Below are 16,944 nucleotides of genomic sequence, written 5' to 3' on the forward strand. Positions count from 1 at the left end.
GGTGACAGCAAAGTGATTCAGTTATACATATCCACGTATCTATTCTTTTTCAAATTCTTTTCCCATTTAGGTTATTACAGAATATTGAGCAGAGTTCCCTGTGCTATACAGTAGGTCCTTGTTGGATTTAATAAAACTTTGTTTCAGACTTAAATACAATGATGTATACAAATTGCTGAGCACAGGGCACTTTTGAAGCACTTGTCAAACGGTCCTTTATCACCCTCGTCTTTTTTGTTATCATTAGTATTTCCATCCCGTGACTTGATGTGCATCCCTAACTTCTGTCCTGGTATGCCAGAAGCAAGGCCCTCCAGTTGCAGGTGTGCCTGGCTTCATACAGTAAAAAGGGCAGCCACGAAGAAGCAGAGAGGGCATTAGCCCAGGGTCGAGGAATCTGGGAAGCCCAGAGAGGCCAAGGGCCATGTTCATGGTCATTCAGCTGGTGAGGTGAATTGGGACTGGGCCTAGAAACCCTACCTCTTGCTCAGTCTGTTCTTTCTGCCTCACTAAGCTGATTCCCCAGGTAAGAAAACATTTTGCTTCTGTTTATAGAATTCATCTTTGCAGCCATGGGAAGTTCTAGGAAGCTGAAGCTGCAGTGCAGGTTGTTTTGAAAATATCTCATCCTCAGTCAGTTCACTGGGTTCAGATAAAGCCTGGACTGAGGCCCAGGGCACACGCCGTTCCCCTGGCAGCCTGCTGGGTGAGCCATGCCTACCAACCCGCCAAGGCAGGGCCTGGCCTGCCCTGCCCACACGCACGCCACACACACGCACTCTGAAACCTATTTTCAATTAGTTATATAATTTTATTCAGTTGCAAGGATCTTATTTTCCCCTAAACTATCTGCATCGTAATAAGGGAGTAAAGAAGCCTATACAAGCAGATACATCTGTGTTCCACAGAAGCTTCTGGAACATAAATCTGGTCGACCCCAGTCTGCATCTCATTTCTTTAAGACCTGTTTGACCAAAACCGGAGACGAATAGTTTTCAATCAAAACTGTGGTGATCACCTCCCACCTGGGGTACCAAAAACAAAAACAAAACAAAAAACTATGGTGAGTGTGTATGTGTGTGTTTTAAATAACATCTATATCTTTAATAGAAATTGTAAATGTTCATTGGGGAAGAATTAGAAACCACTTATATCCAACTAGCCAGAGATTGCCACTCTTAACTTTTTTTTTTAATTAATTTTTTTTTTTTAATTTGGTTTGACCAGGTCTTAGTTGTGGCATGCGAACTCCCAGTTGCAACATGCATGCAGGACCCAGTTCCCCCACCAGGAATCAAATCTGGGCCCCCTGCATTGGGAGCACGGAGTCTCAACCACTGCACCACCAGGGAAGTCCTGCCACTATTAACTTTTGATATATTTTTCTTTTAATAGCTAAGGATCATTTTGCATATATAACTTGATTCTGACTATTTCACTTACCATTAGAGCTTGAGCAATTCCCATGTCATTAAATATTTTTTGAAAATATGATTTAAATTACCTCATAATATTCCATTATGTTGGTGTCCTATAATTCGTTTTGGCAATGCCCCATTGTTGAGCATTTATTATTGATCCCTATTATAAATAACACGGCACTGAGTGTCTTAGTATGCTTCCCTGTTGACTTCTCCGAGATAAATTCCCAAAGTGGAGTTATTGGTGAAAGGCTATGAACCTTTTAAAAGTCTTTGTGACCCTGTCAAATGGATCTGCGGGAAAGTTGCCATACTTCGCACTCCCCTGCACCCTGTTGAGAGGCCATGTCCCAGCACCCCCAACTCTGTCTTTGGCAGCTCAGCTGTGTTTGATATGCACCCTGATCCCCAGCACTGGGCTCCTCCTTGAGAAGACTCGGGGTACATAACAGCTGCCATCCAACATTTGACATTGAAAGTCTCTCCCAGCGAAGGGGGATTGGATTTGTCCTGTGAGGCCTCCAGGATAAGGCCCATCCTAACAGCATGAAGATCTCCCCAATGATTATAGATGCTGTGTAACAGGCATCCCGACCCCACCCCATGCAGCAAGGTCTCTGCCCCAGCTCTGTTGAGACTCAAGCTCTCTTTGAGGTTCAAGCACCAGAAGGCAGGTTAGACCCCAGGACCCCTGAGAAGCCTCCCACTGGGACAATTCTGTGAGCTCACCATCTCAACAGTGATTCTAAAGTTATAAAACAGTGCAAAAGGGCTTCCCTGGTGGCGCAGTGGTTGAGAATCTGCCTACCAATGCAGGGGACACGGGTTCGAGCCCTGGTCTGAGAAGATCCCACATGCCGCGGAGCAACTGGGCCCGTGAGCCACAACTACTGAGCCTGCGCGTCTGGAGCCTGTGCTCCGCAACAAGAGAGGCCGCGATAGTGAGAGGCCCGTGCACCGCGATGAAGAGTGGCCCCCGCTCGCCGCAACTAGAGAAAGCCCTCGCACAGAAACAAAGACCCAACACAGCCAAAAATAAATAAATAAATAAATAAATAAATTTATTTAAAAAAAAACAAAAAAAAACAGTGCAAAACCTTGACTTCGCTCCTGAGAAGCTCTTTACACATCTGTTTTCTCAGATGTAAGGTGGGGTTGTTATGAGGATTAAATTTGATGATATCTGTAAATCAATATAAATTTGATTGTATTAATATATTAATAATAGCTATTAGTGTTGGCGTGAGCCCAAGTATGAGAAGGCAGTATTGGGTAGCAGTTAAGAACCAGATTCAGGTTTGGTCTCTAGTCATACGCCTATCCAGAAAGTAGAACAGAAAACAGAGGCATTTGGAGGGTCTGGGGAGAGGATTGTTCACATTTATTTAAATTCAGAAAAAAAAAAATTTCAGAACAAGCTTCCTTTAGAACACCTGTACATGCACTTTATTGGTTTGTTCTTTTTTATGTCTATCAGAGTAATAATTGTGCAGAGTTCATGAAGTCTAATAGTACTGCAAGACCTATAGCACTACAAGGGAGGTGCTGGGGTTGGCTTATACCAGCTCATGAGAGCTTACTGTTAACTTTTTAGGAGTTTTGCAAGCCAGTTTTTAAACACGACCATTATTAAAAATTAAATTATGCAACTTTCAATTAAATGAATGATGTTAAAAACAGAGGTACTAATGTTAAAAACTTATTCCTTACTATTTTACTACTATCTGGTGTGCTACCGTGAGTCTCTTTTAACTCTACTTTTGGTGATATCACCTTGGTAGCTTGAAGTCAGGCATAGTGGGCATTTGCCACTGAAACTGGCAAATGTTCCAAACCATGGCCCTTTTTTTCCTGGAAAACTGGTTGTTAAACATTTACCAGCACACCAGGGCCTGTACCCTCGATCCCTATCCTACTTTGCTACACCCCTCATTTCCCACTCCCTAAAGGTAGCTGCTTCCAATGTTTTGAGCTGTTTCTTTTTGTACTTCTCCACGTATTTCTTAATTACATGCTTTCACGGCTATGTCTGGTTTTTAAAATCTTAGACGTTGTTTATTGACTTCCTATTATGGAAGATGGGGATCTGGCTCTCTACCAGCTCTGTCTCCCCTCTTTTTTTTTTTTTTTTTTTAAACTTCGGGTTTATTTATTTATTTATTTATTTATGGCTGTGTTGGGTCTTCGTTTCTGCGCGAGGGCTTTCTCTAGCTGCGGCAAGCGGGGGCCACTCCTCATCGCGGTGTGCGGGCCTCTCATCATCGCGGCCTCTCTTGTTGCGGAGCACAGGCTCCAGACGGCGCAGGCTCAGTAGTTATGGCTCACGGGCCTAGTTGCTCCGCGGCATGTGGGATCTTCCCAGACCAGGGCTCGAACCCGTGTCCCCTGCATTGGCAGGTAGACTCTCAACCACTGCGCCACCAGGGAAGCCCCTCTGTCTCCCCTCTTAACTGTACACACACACATTTTTCCTACCTCTGCCTTCCCAGTATATTATAGCACAACTCGTGTTTAAATAAATATTCAGGATTTACATTATTACCATGATGTAAGCATTGTACACAAGTCATTATCACTATGATTGTATTAGCTTTCTGATACAGCTCTTTTCCTGGAGTTAATAATTGCATTTTAAAAGTTGCACGATTTCTGTATAAAACTGTGGCTTTCATACTTTTCTTCTTAGCAATGAAACTTGCCTTTCAAACAAAATTTTGGGAATTTCTTGGCAGTCTAGTTGTTAGGACTCAGCGCTTTCACTGCCATGGGCCCAGGTTCAATCCCTGGTCAAGAAACTAAGATCCCGCAAAGCTGCACGGCACGGCGAAAAGAAAAATTTTTTCTATGTGAACTCTACTATATAAAATGGGAAAATCAAAGCTGCCAGGTTGAAAGGAGGTCCCTCCCCTTGAGGGCGCTGCATATAGCAGAGCAGGCTGTGCACTGCACAACTCTGGGGGTCACCATGCACATGAGCAGCAGTATGATTCAGTCATGAAAATCATCATTACCCATCCCTTTGGGGAAGGCATTCACAGAGGTCCGCCTGGAAGGATACATTACGTCGGGATCGTCCGCTACTAATTCCCTTCCTGATGTAGGGCCCTGACCTCTCCCCATTCTGAATACATTCCAGTGATGTGGCTTCACCTGTCCCTCCAGGACATCACCTGCAGGCTGCTGACCAGAAGCTGCTGACAGCTGATGGCCACCTATTGACTGATTCAGATCTGCCTGGTTGCCAAAAGCTTAATGCAGACAGCTTGACTCAGGGACCACTCAGGGCAGCCTTTGGGACCAGATATAAGGAGAGGAGGCTCTGTCAGAGAGCAAGTGAGCTGTGGAAGCAGGCAATGCAGGGCCTGTCTGCCTGTGGACGTCAGAGCTGGAGGGAGGGGAGCTGGCTAGCAATAAGCAGTGGGATTCAGCTCAGCTTTGAGGGTCATACCTGTGTGGGAATCCTAGCTTTGCTTTCAGCTGGGTAACCTTGGGCAAGTGGCTTAACCTTTCTGGGCCTTAATTTCCTCATGCCTAATTCCCAGGGTTTTGTGAGAGTTAAAGAAGCTACTGTGTAACCCTAATAAATCCCAGGGCCACATGTGGCTCGGTCTCTGCTCAGAGTCTCAATTAAAGAAACATAGTCCAACAGCCTAAAAGTCATTGAAAAAGATATTCCAATTCGAATTGCATCCCTCATGGAATGTCAGAGGGGATCCCATTCTTAACTGAGAGCAATACAGCCCCAATCCTTTTCCTCCATTCTCTGATTTCTGCCAGTGTACAGTGTCAGTGAAGTTCTTCTGAGTACAATCTCCAAGGCCTTTTCCCTCTCTCTTTCTCTGCCTCATTCCTCACCCTCCATACCACTGCCATTTTCTCTAGGTTTTTTTCTTTCTCTACACACCTTGCCATTGCGGTGTCACAAAAAATCAAATGATCTGGAGATGAGCTGATAGACATGCAGGCAAGAAGTGGCTGGGGAAGAGGTTACGGCAGAATGCACACTCTGAAAGAACTCTTGCCCATCACACTGGTGAAGTAGTGATATAAGGCACGTGTAGCAGGGGCTTGGCAAAAACTGGTTGTCTTCCTCCTTATTCAGTTGAGGAACCTAAAGGACGGTGAGGTTTGACCTGCCTAAGGTGCCTCTGGCCACCTAACCACTGTTAGCAGATGGGCAGTGACTGGAAAAACCCTCCCTATTTCCTCCACACCCCAAAAAGCTAATATTAAAAAGACCTGGGAATGGAGACACAGCCTCTGCCTGCAATTTCCCCTCCCTTCCCTGCTGCCTTTATAGACAACTAAGCATGGAACTACCCCTCACCCCCACACCCTTTGTTCCATCTTTTGTGGACTTCATCCCCCCTGCAGGATGTCTTTCAAGTCATGTACTGAGCACCCACTGTGTGCCAGGCTTGTAAGGAGCTGGAGATTCAGAGACAAGGAAGCCTGTCCTCAGTTGCTCATAGACAGATAGAAACAGACTGCAATTCTGTGTGATGGTGCCTATAATACAGGGAAGCACAGAATGCCCTGAGCTCGCAGAGGAGTTCTTAATCCACTGAGGGATCAGGGGAGACTTCCTGGAGGAAGTGCCGTCTAACCTGTATGATAATAACTAGTATCGTATATTGAGCATTCACTATGATGACAACCTCCACACTAAGTACTTTGCTAAGCACATTAGCTCATTTAATCTTCACAATACTAATGAGGAACCTCTCTCATGACAGCTGCACTCTCAAGCTTTCCAGCTGATTTTATATCCATGTGTCTGAAAATAAAGTTGCTGAAGCCTTAAAAAAGAAAGAAAGAAAGAAAGAAAGAAAAAGAAATGAGGAAACCGAGGCTTATTGACTTTCCAAAGGCCACCGAGCTAAAAAGTGGCAGAGCTGTGATTCAAACACAGGCCTGTGTGGCTCCAAAGACTATGCTTTCAGCCACAGGGCACTATGTACAGGTGTTTTAAGATGCACACTGAACAAGCATGCCGCATCTGGGAATGGCACCGCTTATATCCCAGGCAGGGTAACATATGAGAGTGTATGGGTGGACCCCGAGATTCAGGCCTCTCCGCTCATTCCCGGAGCAGCAGGAAAGAGCCTCCTCTTGATCCAAACCTGGCTGTGTCACCCCCCTGAGAGGCAGCGGGGAGTACAGGCACATGGCCCAGTAACTGCCAGGGCTGCTGCCCACCAGGCTTTGGTCGTTCAGGTGGATAGTTACCCCTTAACTTTAAACATTTTTACTTGAGGAAGGGGCACCTTTCTCTAAGTTGCACACAGGTATCGTGTGGGCACGCACAGCCCCACCCACCACCCTGCTGTGGGACCCTCCCCACCACCATTCGGTATTGGGAGATTGCAGCCACAGAGCAATAGGACTCAGCCGGATGCAGGGACCCAAAGACATTCGGGGGCCCTCAAGGACCTTATGGTCCAGTATAGAAGCCCAGGATAAAGGCTCTTCTTTCAAGTTACCCCAGGGCCATCAAACTAATGCCCTTTTCTCCCTCTCTCTCTCTCTCCTCTGCAGACGGGCAGGATTGAACCCAACTACCCCAAGGTCTGTGGTCACCAGGGCAACGTGCTGGACATCAAGTGGAACCCCTTCATCGACAACATCATTGCCTCGTGCTCGGAGGACACGTCGGTGAGCAGGAGGGGTGCTCCCTGGGGAGGGTGGGTGCACGGGGGCACCTCCCTGCTTCTTCCTGGAGGCCTTCCTCCCTAAATTCCCTCCTTCTCCCTTCTTTGCCCTTCTTCTGTTCTCTTGGTCATCCCTCCAGCTAGCCCCAGGATGGGGAGTTAGGAAGAGGACAGAGGGAGCGAATCCATGGACTATTTGTTCCTTTAGCATGATTTCATTTGGAGGTGTTGACTTTGTAGGTGAGAATCAGAAAAAAAAGATTAAGGGTGTGATTTGGCACTCATCTGTAGTCTCAAAAGAAGAAGGATAGAAAGAGGAATATGGACAAGGAGGAAGGGGGAAAAGGGAAGAAATGGATGAGCCATGAGGAAAAGAGGCCCTGTTCTTGCAGGCTGGGCAAATGTACCATCTAGTTTTGTCCTCTGTGAGCCACGGTTTTAGAGAAGGACACTGGGCTGAGAATTGTCATGACTTATCCAAGGACCCAAAATGGTGGCCCAGGTTTTGAACACCATGTGTTCCACCACTTAATGGGGAGAGAGAAGAAATAGGAGAAGGGAAATGAAGAGGAGTGAACAGAGAGGAGATGGAGGGAAAGGGAAGAGGGAACAGGTGGGAAGGATGAGATAGAGGGAAGAAAGGCGGCAGAGAGTTTGGAGAGGGGAGTTGAAGAATCCAGGGAGAGTAAAATGTGAAGCCGCTGTCTGGCCACCCTTTCCCCAGGCTCTGCTGACTTTCATACGTGGAGGTAGAGTCAGGTGTTGGCAGCAGGCTCCGTGTTTCTGGAGAGGGGCCCCATGCCTTTCCTCAGTTGCCCTTAAACAATGTCAACACCCCAGCCTGGAAGCAAGAGGGGATTTCAGAGCCTCAGCTGAGCTGGTGAGGAGGGGCTGCTCCAGCCCCTGGTGTTCCCGGGTGAAGGAAGATCAGGCCACAAGCATCTCTCTAGTGCCCACTGGCATAGCCTGGGTGCAGGTCGTAGACTCCCAGGATATTGGAACTAGAAGGAACTTTGGAGCTCATGTCTCCTGTCTTTCCAGACCAGCCTGAGAGCTCCTGAGAGTAGAGGCCATGGCCTTTTTGGTTCTGAATCCCAAGCATCCAGCACAGAGCCTAGTACGTGGTAAATACATAGTAGGTATTCGATGGAATGGATACCTGGCTGGCTGGCTGGCTGGATGGATGGATGGACGGACGGATGGACAGATGGCTAGATGAGTGACTAGATGAATGGATTTTTGGATGGATGACTACATGGATGGATAGAAGACTGAATGGATGGATAATGGATAGATAGTTGAATGGAAGGGGGAAGGATGATTGGATGAATGGATGACTGGATGAAGGTGAATGGATAGATGGATAGAATGGAAAGATAAATGAATGCATGGGAGAATGAATATAGCCCAACTAATGAATGAGATTCACAGTAAATAGTCTCCATTGGTTAATAAATAAGGGGGTATGGAGGAGGTCAGCTGGCACAGTACCTAATAAAAGGGAGCGGTGGGGAGGGGCTAAGAGAATGGGCTTGACCAACTCCTGAAGGTCAAAGCCCTGAGTCAACCCAAGAGGATTCCTGAGAGCAGCAGCATCAAGGGCAGGGCCCATGTGTGCAGGGAGGGCAAGAACTTGTGATGGGCACGATCCATCAGGTTTGGCTACTTTCTTCAACGAGACGGAGACAGTGACCAGGGGTCAGAGAACCGACAGGCCAGAGGATGAGCACAAGGCGATGGAGCCCAGGACAGGTGAGGAAACCCAGAGGGCAACGAGGACACTGGTTGCTTCCTGGGCTGAGAAGGAGGCAGCTGGAGTTGGTGGGGGCTGGAGAGCTCAGTGGTCAGTGTAGGTTAGGACTGGGCTCAGTGGGAGAGAGGGCACTTGGAGGTGCTGTCCATTGTTCTCTTCTGGGTGCAGGGAGTCCAAGGAGTGTCAGCGACCACAGACCGCTCCTTCCCTGCCTGTGCGGAAGTGTTGAGCCACTGTCACTAGTCATTGAAGAGCAAACACCCCTGAAACTCAGGGCTGCCTTACACTGACTTTTCCAGCCACTCTGGGCTGGACACTCTATACGCCATTAGCCCTCATTGCCACCCTGTGCGACAGGCATTGCCACCCCAAGACGAGGGCTGGGGTCAGGTCACAGAACTAGAGAGTAGAGGAGGACTGCTGGCCCCAGAGCCCACGCTCTTCCTGATCTATGAAGTCTTGTGATGACACGAATCCACAGAGTCCGTGTTGGAAGCCTCAGGCCCCTCGCGGTGTCTCGTATTGAACCGGGGAGCCAGCTGGGAAGGAGAAGGGCAGTGTCCATCTGGGTGTGGGGGGACAGGTTAGGCTGAGCTCTCAGAGTTGCTGGCTGTCCTGGCTCCACCTCAGGTCTGAACTTCCTGAATCAGGGCGAGGGTGGGAGGGGTCACTGGCCCTGATGGCCCTGCCGGGTTCTAGCTCAGCACCTTATTTCACCTGAGTCAGGCGCCACGTGCTCCAGGACCCCAGCTAATAAACCAGACGCCCATGCTCTGTGCTCAAGAAAAGCGTAGGGCCCAGCCCTGACCGCACGAGCCAAGCGGCTCTCTTCAGCTTCACACACACTGGACCACAGTGTGCCTGCCTAGGATGCTGGGCTTCAATTACAGCTTGACTGTGGACTCTGCTGGACCTGGGATTGAATCTCAGCTTCACCGTTTACTAGCTGGGTGACCAAGGGCATGTTATGTACCCTCTCTGAGCCTCAGTGCTGCTCCTGTTTTTATAGCAACAATACTGGTACGTCCCTTAGGCAGTTGCTATGAGGATGCGAGGAGGTCTGTGCCTAGCACTATGCCTGCTGGTCTCGGGATGCCAAGTGAAATCGTTGCATCCACGGAAGGTCAAACAGGGCTATGTGCACAGGGAGGACAGAGGGATTACTTTTGGCCGAGGTACAGGCAGGGTAGAGGGGTTAGAGGGCTGAATAGACCCTGGAGAAGCAGGACTTTGACAGCAGAGAAAATGTTCTAGAAGGCCCAGGAAAAGGACATAGGCAAAGGCCTGGAGGGAGTATGTGTTAGTCCACTTGGGCTGCTATAACAAAGTACCACAGACTGAGTGGCTTTTAAACAACAGAAATGTATTGCTCGTGGTTCTGGAGGCTGGAAGTCTGAGATCAGTGTACACCATGGTCAGGTAAGGGCTCTCTTCTCATTGTGTCCTCATGTAGTGGAAGGGGTGGAGCTCTGTGGGGTCTCTTTTATAAGGTCACTAATCCCACTCATGAGGGCCCACCTATCGCCCACCCCCAAAGGCCCCACCTCCTAATACCATCAGCTTTGGGGGTTTGGATTTCAACATACGAATTTGGGGGCAAGACAAACATTCAGACCATAGCAGAGTTCATATGGTGTGCTTGGAAGACAGGGTCATCTAGTGTGGCTGGGGTCCTGGGGTGGTGACCAGGGAGGGGAGTGGGCAGGAGGGGCGGCTGCAAAGGGAGGTTGGGAGCAGAGAGAGAAGGCTTGGGACATCAGGGTGAGCAGCTGAACTTTGAAGTGAGACTTGTGCTTCTCAAGCCATCCGAACATGAGCCAGGACACCACGTATGCAGTGTGGAGACACTGCACGCTCTGGGGGTCAGGGAAGGGGCTGGGGGGTGGTCACAGGGGCTTTGTGGAGGAAGTGGAGCCCAGGCAAGCTGGGCAAATGCTGGAATATGGCTCAGCAGAGAGAAGGGGAGCACCCAAGAGAAGGGTATGGCTTGGGTACATGTCAGGGTGTAAAGAGAAAGGACACCGGGCTTAGGGGCACAGGGAGAGAGAGGCTGGCCCGGAGCCACTGATCCAGAGAGAAGGGGATAACGTCACAGATCAGCGAGGAGCTAAGCTCTTGCTCTGGCTGCCAGTCCAGCTGCCCAGAAGCAGCCGCTCACAGCCCTCGCTTTGCCCCTCAGGTCTCCGTCCCTCCCCAGCCTCAGGGCCAAGGATCTTGGCATTGGAGTCAGCACCCCCTGACACCCCGAGGCTGGAACCATGCCCCTCCTGGAGAAGGGCACACTGAGGGCCCAGGGGAAGCCCCTGCCCAGGGTCACACAGGGAGTCACATCCCAGACAGGGCTGGAACCCAGGTCTCCTAACTCCTAGCCAGAACCCTGAGCACCTACCCACAGACCTAGTTTTAAGTGAGGAAACTGAGGCTCAGAGTCTGGAAGGGCTGACAATTCAGATCCATCCAACACTCAGTGTTTCGATCTCAGCGTGCTCTCTGTGCAAAGCCCTTGTGGGACACCAAGAGCACATGGAGCCAGGCATCCTCACCCAGGTCCTGGGAGGGGGGCTGTAAAGGCAGAGGACCAGCAGCCCCCAAGGTGGGGGGAGGAGGCCAGTCAGCGCTGCCAGGACCACTCTGACTGACCTTCCCGCCTCTGCCAAAGCCCCCTCCACGGGCAGGCCTCCCTCGAGCCTCTCCAGACCACATGGTCAACTTACTGTACATCAGACATGACACCCAGAACCGAGGTTAAGAGGTCAGTCAGCACACCTACTATGTGCCAGGCACTGTGATACACACCAGGGCTAGGGAGGGAATCAGACCGAAGGGGCCCAGAGAGATGCCGTTCGCAGCACGCCAGGCCCACGTCTCCCGGCAGGCCCTGCACACCCACTGCCACCCCTCCCCCGCCCTCTACTTGTGTCACAACATTCAGAGGACACTGAAGGGATCTAGCCAGACTCCACCCCCTCCCAGCTCCTTTCCCATATCCCCATTCCTTGAAAAGTCTCCAGTGATGTCCATCCCCCATGTCCCTCAGGATGAGCCTCCCCTCCCCCCAGCCTCCCCTCCCCGACAGCGTGAGGAGGTCCTCAGGAGTCTAACCCCGTCCTTCCAGGGAGCCAACGGGACGTACCCAAGCCCTTTCCCAAGGGGCTCCCATCCTGAGGGAGAGATGGGGGCTGTAACTCTCCCTGGCATCTGGCAGAACCCAGTTCTTTCCGCCGCTGGGTGATGTCACCTATTGTTGAAGGGCTGTGCTTTTTATAGCTTCTGCCGCAGCTAGGGAGGGCGGCTGGCAGGCGGCAGGGAAGGGCGCTATGGGTTTCCAAGCCTCGTGCTCCCAGCCCTTCTCAGGCAGCCACAGAGAGAGGTTTCTGACATCTCAAGGAGAGGAGAGAGTGATCCCAGAGGGAGGAGGAGGAGGGAGGCAGGCCCCTCTCCCAGGCTCAACATCTTTCCTTTCCCTTGTATTCATCTGCTTCTCCATCCAGCAGCTGCCCTCACCCCCCAGGAGAGGCGATGCTCCTCCCCAAAGAACCTGGGGGTGGGCTGGGGCAGGATGTGAACCCTGCTGGAAGCAGCCGGAAGCCACCCACCACCCTGCTCCTACACACACGCACACGCGCACGCGCACACACGCACACACGAGCTTGAGAACCAGTACCTCTCTGAGGTGAAAGGCAGCGACACACTCCTTTCGGAGATGGAAGGACGGCAGCCCCGAGAGGCCTTACCAATGCACTTGGCAGCTGCAGAGGCACTACCAGTGTGCAAGTGTGGCTCAGTCGTTAGGCAGCCAGGCTCAGGAGGCCGTAGGCCTAGGTTCAAATCCTGGCCCTGCCACTTCCCGTGTCTGTGATCTTGAAACAGTCCTGCTATAAAATGGGGACCCTGTTGGGCTTATCATGAGAACAAAATGAATATAGTGTTTCTTGGCTACTAAGAACTCCATAACCATTAATGTGGGGACCAAAGAGTTCAGATAACCTGCCCCGGTGAGGGCTGGCCAGGGGGTTGGAAGAGGGAGACACAGTGCTCTTTCCACTGTATCTCACTGTTTGCTTCTTGAGGCCCCAAATAGGCCTTCCATCACTGGTTTCCAAAAAAGACTAAGCTGAATGCTAAGCCTTAAAATCTAGGAAAGAAATCCCCACCAGGTCTGCCTTCCCATTCAGAACTAAAGGGGTGATCTGCCATCTATCTAGCTCGCCACCAGCCAGAGCAAGGGCTAGCCTGCTTCCTTACACGTGACTCATTGCTGAATCTGCTAATGGTTGGAAGGTTTCTGGGCTTCTCAGCTTCTTCCGTTGGTTTGTTCATTTAACAAGTATGTCTTAGGTGCCTGTTATATTCCAGGCACTGTTCCTCACCCTAGAGATAGGGCAGTGAATTTAAAGACCCCACCCCTGTATGGAGCAGTTGACCATCAGTGGGAGGCCTTGAAGGTTGTCTGTGCCCCAAATGGGGTAATTTTTAGATTCCTGAGGCCAGGGAGTGGCACCTCTTTTTTGGAATAGATGAGCAGAAAGACAGATCATGCCCTCTCCATGTTGTCAGAGTCTATCCAGGGAAGAAGGAAGGGATAGGGCAGGGGCAGGGGTTCAGAAGAGAGAAACAGGGCAGTTTGCCTGATTCAAATCCTGAGTTTGAATCCCAGCTCCCCACTTCCTGGCTGTGCAACCTGGGCAGGTTTCCTAACGTCTCTGTGCCTCATTTCCTTACCTGTGTAAGAATAGTCATTAATAATAATAATAATAGTAATAATAATAGGTAGCACATATCCTTTCATGTGTCCAGCCTCACATTTACCATTTCATTTAATCTGCTGGCAGCTACCTCACAAGACTCTCGGCAGTAGATGCTCAATCGTGCTTCCTTCTGGGCCCTCAGGTGGCCTCTCTCACCTCCCTCTCTTAGGAGTGATTTGTTTCCCATGTTGGGAAACAGTTAAATGGTCAGAAGATATCAACATTAAGGTAGACTTTGAGGTTCTACCTCTTGTTTAGGTGAGTGACGATAAACTCAGTTTCTAGTAGTAAACAGAATAGTTGGCAAGAAATGAGGAGGTGGGAGTTCCAAGACCCTCTGGGCAAGACCCTCACGGTTTCTTTCTTCTCGCTGCAGAAGAGACATGAGAGTTACTCTGATCTCAGCCCCAGGCTTTGTATCTGTGGATTGTTGGATGGAAATCCTAGGGCCAATGGCTGTGTAATGTAGTACAGCTAAATTGGATGCCATCAGAGGGCAGTAACCATATCTTATACTTGCCCGTTCCTCCCCGCACTGCTCCAAACGGGGTTGTTTTTGAAGTAAGTACTAAGGAGTTGGAATCCATATCTTCTCCCAGTTACTTAGGACCACTGTGAACTCCCAACTCCTTCTCTTAGCTCCTATACCCCAGATACAGACAATAAGTACTGTTTGTTTGCTATAGCTGTGTAACAAGCAATTCCCCTAACCATAGCATTCTTTCCTTTAGAACAGTGTTGTCAGAAGGGCTGAGTAGGCCCTCACTAGGCCCTGGCCCTATGTCACTAGCAGCCACAATCCTCAATGTATCAGAAAGCAGAGAGACCCAGCCAGACCCCTGCCTAATCACATAATAATTTTAAAGAGGAAACGTATTTGCATTCCATAAAATGGAGACAGACTTCATACCACATTCATTGACTACACAGGGGGCCACAAAACACAGATGAAAAATAGAAATCACATCTAAAATCTGACCTATCTAAAACTTGTATATAATCCTTAATATTAAGCAAGCATTGTTAAGTATTACTAAGAGTGCTTAGTAATCTGCTTCGTAGGGTATATATTTAGTCTTCATAACAACTATAACGTAGGTGTAATTATTCTTACAGTTGGGAAGACTGACGTTCAGAGAGGCTAATAAGTTGGCTGAAGTCTCACAGCCGATAAGGTCAGAGCCTGGATTCGAATGGAGCTTGTAAGGCCACAAAGCTCTCACTTTCTTGGCCCAGCTGCTCCCTCACCCATGCACAGGGACACTTGGTTTTGCAGCTTTATAAACTGTCTCCTTCAGCCGCCTTGGCTTAGCCTTGTCTGCACGTGTCTGCTGTCAACCCCACAAGGCTGTGAGCTACTTGAGACCAAGGACTGGCCCCCGGTGGCCAACACTGTGACCCAGGGAGGGGGTAGGCATATTTCGTTGGATTGATTGGAACTGAATTTAACTAAACAGGGCTCTGACCCAGGGACCTTTGAAAGGGACAGTCCCAGGCACAGCTGGCTTGCTGGAGAAAGCGCTTTTGCCACTTCTCCCCTCCCCTTCCTTCCAGAAATCCCGTTTGGCAGACTCTATTTGGTTTCCTGTTGAATTGAAGTAACCTCTCTGAGAGCAACCTCTGAACAGATCTGTAGCGCTCCTCCCACACCCATCCACTCTTTGTTCCCAGCAAATCCCTTGAATATTTAGGGACTGGAATTCCTTTTCCAGCTACTTAGGCCCACTGTGAACTCCAGCTCCTCCTCTGAGCTCCTGTCGTGCGTGCTGCCAACTGTTAGCTGTAGTGGTGGATCAAACGGAGCTAGTCTCTTCCCCCGGTGATAACATTCAATGATGTCAAAAGCAGAGAAGTTTGGAAGATTAATACTGTCTCAGTGTGCAGAAGAGAAAACTGGGGCCCAGGGAGAGAAGTGGCTGGAATCAAATGGAGTTATGAGGCAAGACGCCTCTCTCCTTCTCTGTGGGACATTTTCCATTTGAGACCCAACTCTAGCAGTTATTGGTGAAAACAGCTCTTGGCCTTCCCCCCTGCAGCCCTTCATTCCTCTGGACTTGGCGCCAGTCGGGGGGCTGAGCCTGGTCACAGACAGTGCCTGCCCTCTCCATCCGCTTGGCTTAGCCCCTCGGTTCCTAGGCAGAGCTGTCACGCCAACAAATCAGCTCCTACGACTAGAAAGCCTCAGACTCACAGGGACCCTGAAGCTCAGTTTAGTTCAACCCACACACCTCTAAAAGGTACGTACCTCTCAATTCATCATCTGGATGAGGAGCCTGAACCTCAGAGAGGTTAACTGGCTTGTCCAAGGTCATCCAGCTGGTCAGTGGGTTTAGAGCCTGAGTGGACCCGCCCTTCACAGCTTCCCCCGTGTCTCTACCTTACCCTGCACATGATGCCATCCAGGGATGCCTCCGTTAGCTGGCTCCTCGGGAATTAGGCTGTTCTGGAAAAAGGCTTCCTTCTGAGCCTCAGCCCGAGCAGGATTCCTTGGGACGTCGATAACCAGGGACGACACACGTGACCTCTGGCCTCCTCTGCCACCCGCCAGCCTGCCCCACCCCAGCCGGGCTGACCCTCCTGCGGTTTCTCCGCCCACTGTGCCTGAACCCACACACGGGGTCATTTTTCTGTCTCATCCTTCCCCACATTCCCAGCCTGTCTTTTCAAATGTGGGTCACATCCCCTCTTCTAATAACTCTGTGCCTCCCGACCCTCCCACCCCGTCACCCCCAAGACTGGATTCAGGGCCTCCAGCTCCTGTGCTCCTGTAGGTCCTCTGCCATGTGCGCTCAAGAGCAGGCTCAGCGCCCCTCCCATTGGCTCATTATCCCACGGCCTGGCTCATAAGTGGTGTGAGTGGAATGAATGAGACTCAACTTTCGGTTTCAAAGATTTTTCTCAAAGGCCAGATTTTCTCCCCTTCCTAATCAACACTTATACACTGAATGACATGGGTTCACGTGTGTATGTACTTGTCTGGCCATAGACAAGATCCTTTGCCCCCAAATGCCTCCACGCTGGCCTGCCTTTCTGCTCCTTAAAGTTTCATCCCCTTGACTCTGAAAGCCTCTCAAGCTACCTGCTCAAGTGTAAACAAGGGTAGCCTATCAACACGGAAGAAGATGCCTGGTATTTCTAAGAATCAAAGACATGCAAATCCAAACAACAGGGCGATGGCATTTTTGATCTGATGGGCAAAAACCTGTTTTCGAAGGTATAGTTTTAGAGATATGGATAAAGAAACACTCTCAGACTCTGCTGGTAAAAACTGGAACAGCTTTTTTTTTTTTTTAAGTTTTTTTTTAAATTAAATTTTTTATTTTTGGCTGCGTTGGGTCTTTGTTGCTGCGCGCAGGCTTTCTCTAGTTGCG

At 49.8% G+C, this 16,944-nt stretch overlaps 1 protein-coding gene across 3 annotated transcripts in view; it reads left to right on the forward strand.

The window, feature by feature from the left end:
- Nucleotides 1-16,944, forward strand: part of CORO2B (coronin 2B) — a 140,406-nt gene that overhangs the window by 106,425 nt on the left and 17,037 nt on the right. For all 3 annotated transcript variants that reach the window (XM_068554543.1, XM_068554534.1, XM_068554546.1), the window contains exon 3: nt 6,960-7,076. In XM_068554543.1, coding sequence (XP_068410644.1) covers nt 6,960-7,076 — 117 coding nt within the window. The remainder of the gene's footprint in view (nt 1-6,959; nt 7,077-16,944) is intronic.

The sequence above is a fragment of the Eschrichtius robustus genome, chromosome 1, assembly GCF_028021215.1.
Source record: "Eschrichtius robustus isolate mEscRob2 chromosome 1, mEscRob2.pri, whole genome shotgun sequence".
Taxonomy (NCBI): domain Eukaryota; kingdom Metazoa; phylum Chordata; class Mammalia; order Artiodactyla; family Eschrichtiidae; genus Eschrichtius; species Eschrichtius robustus.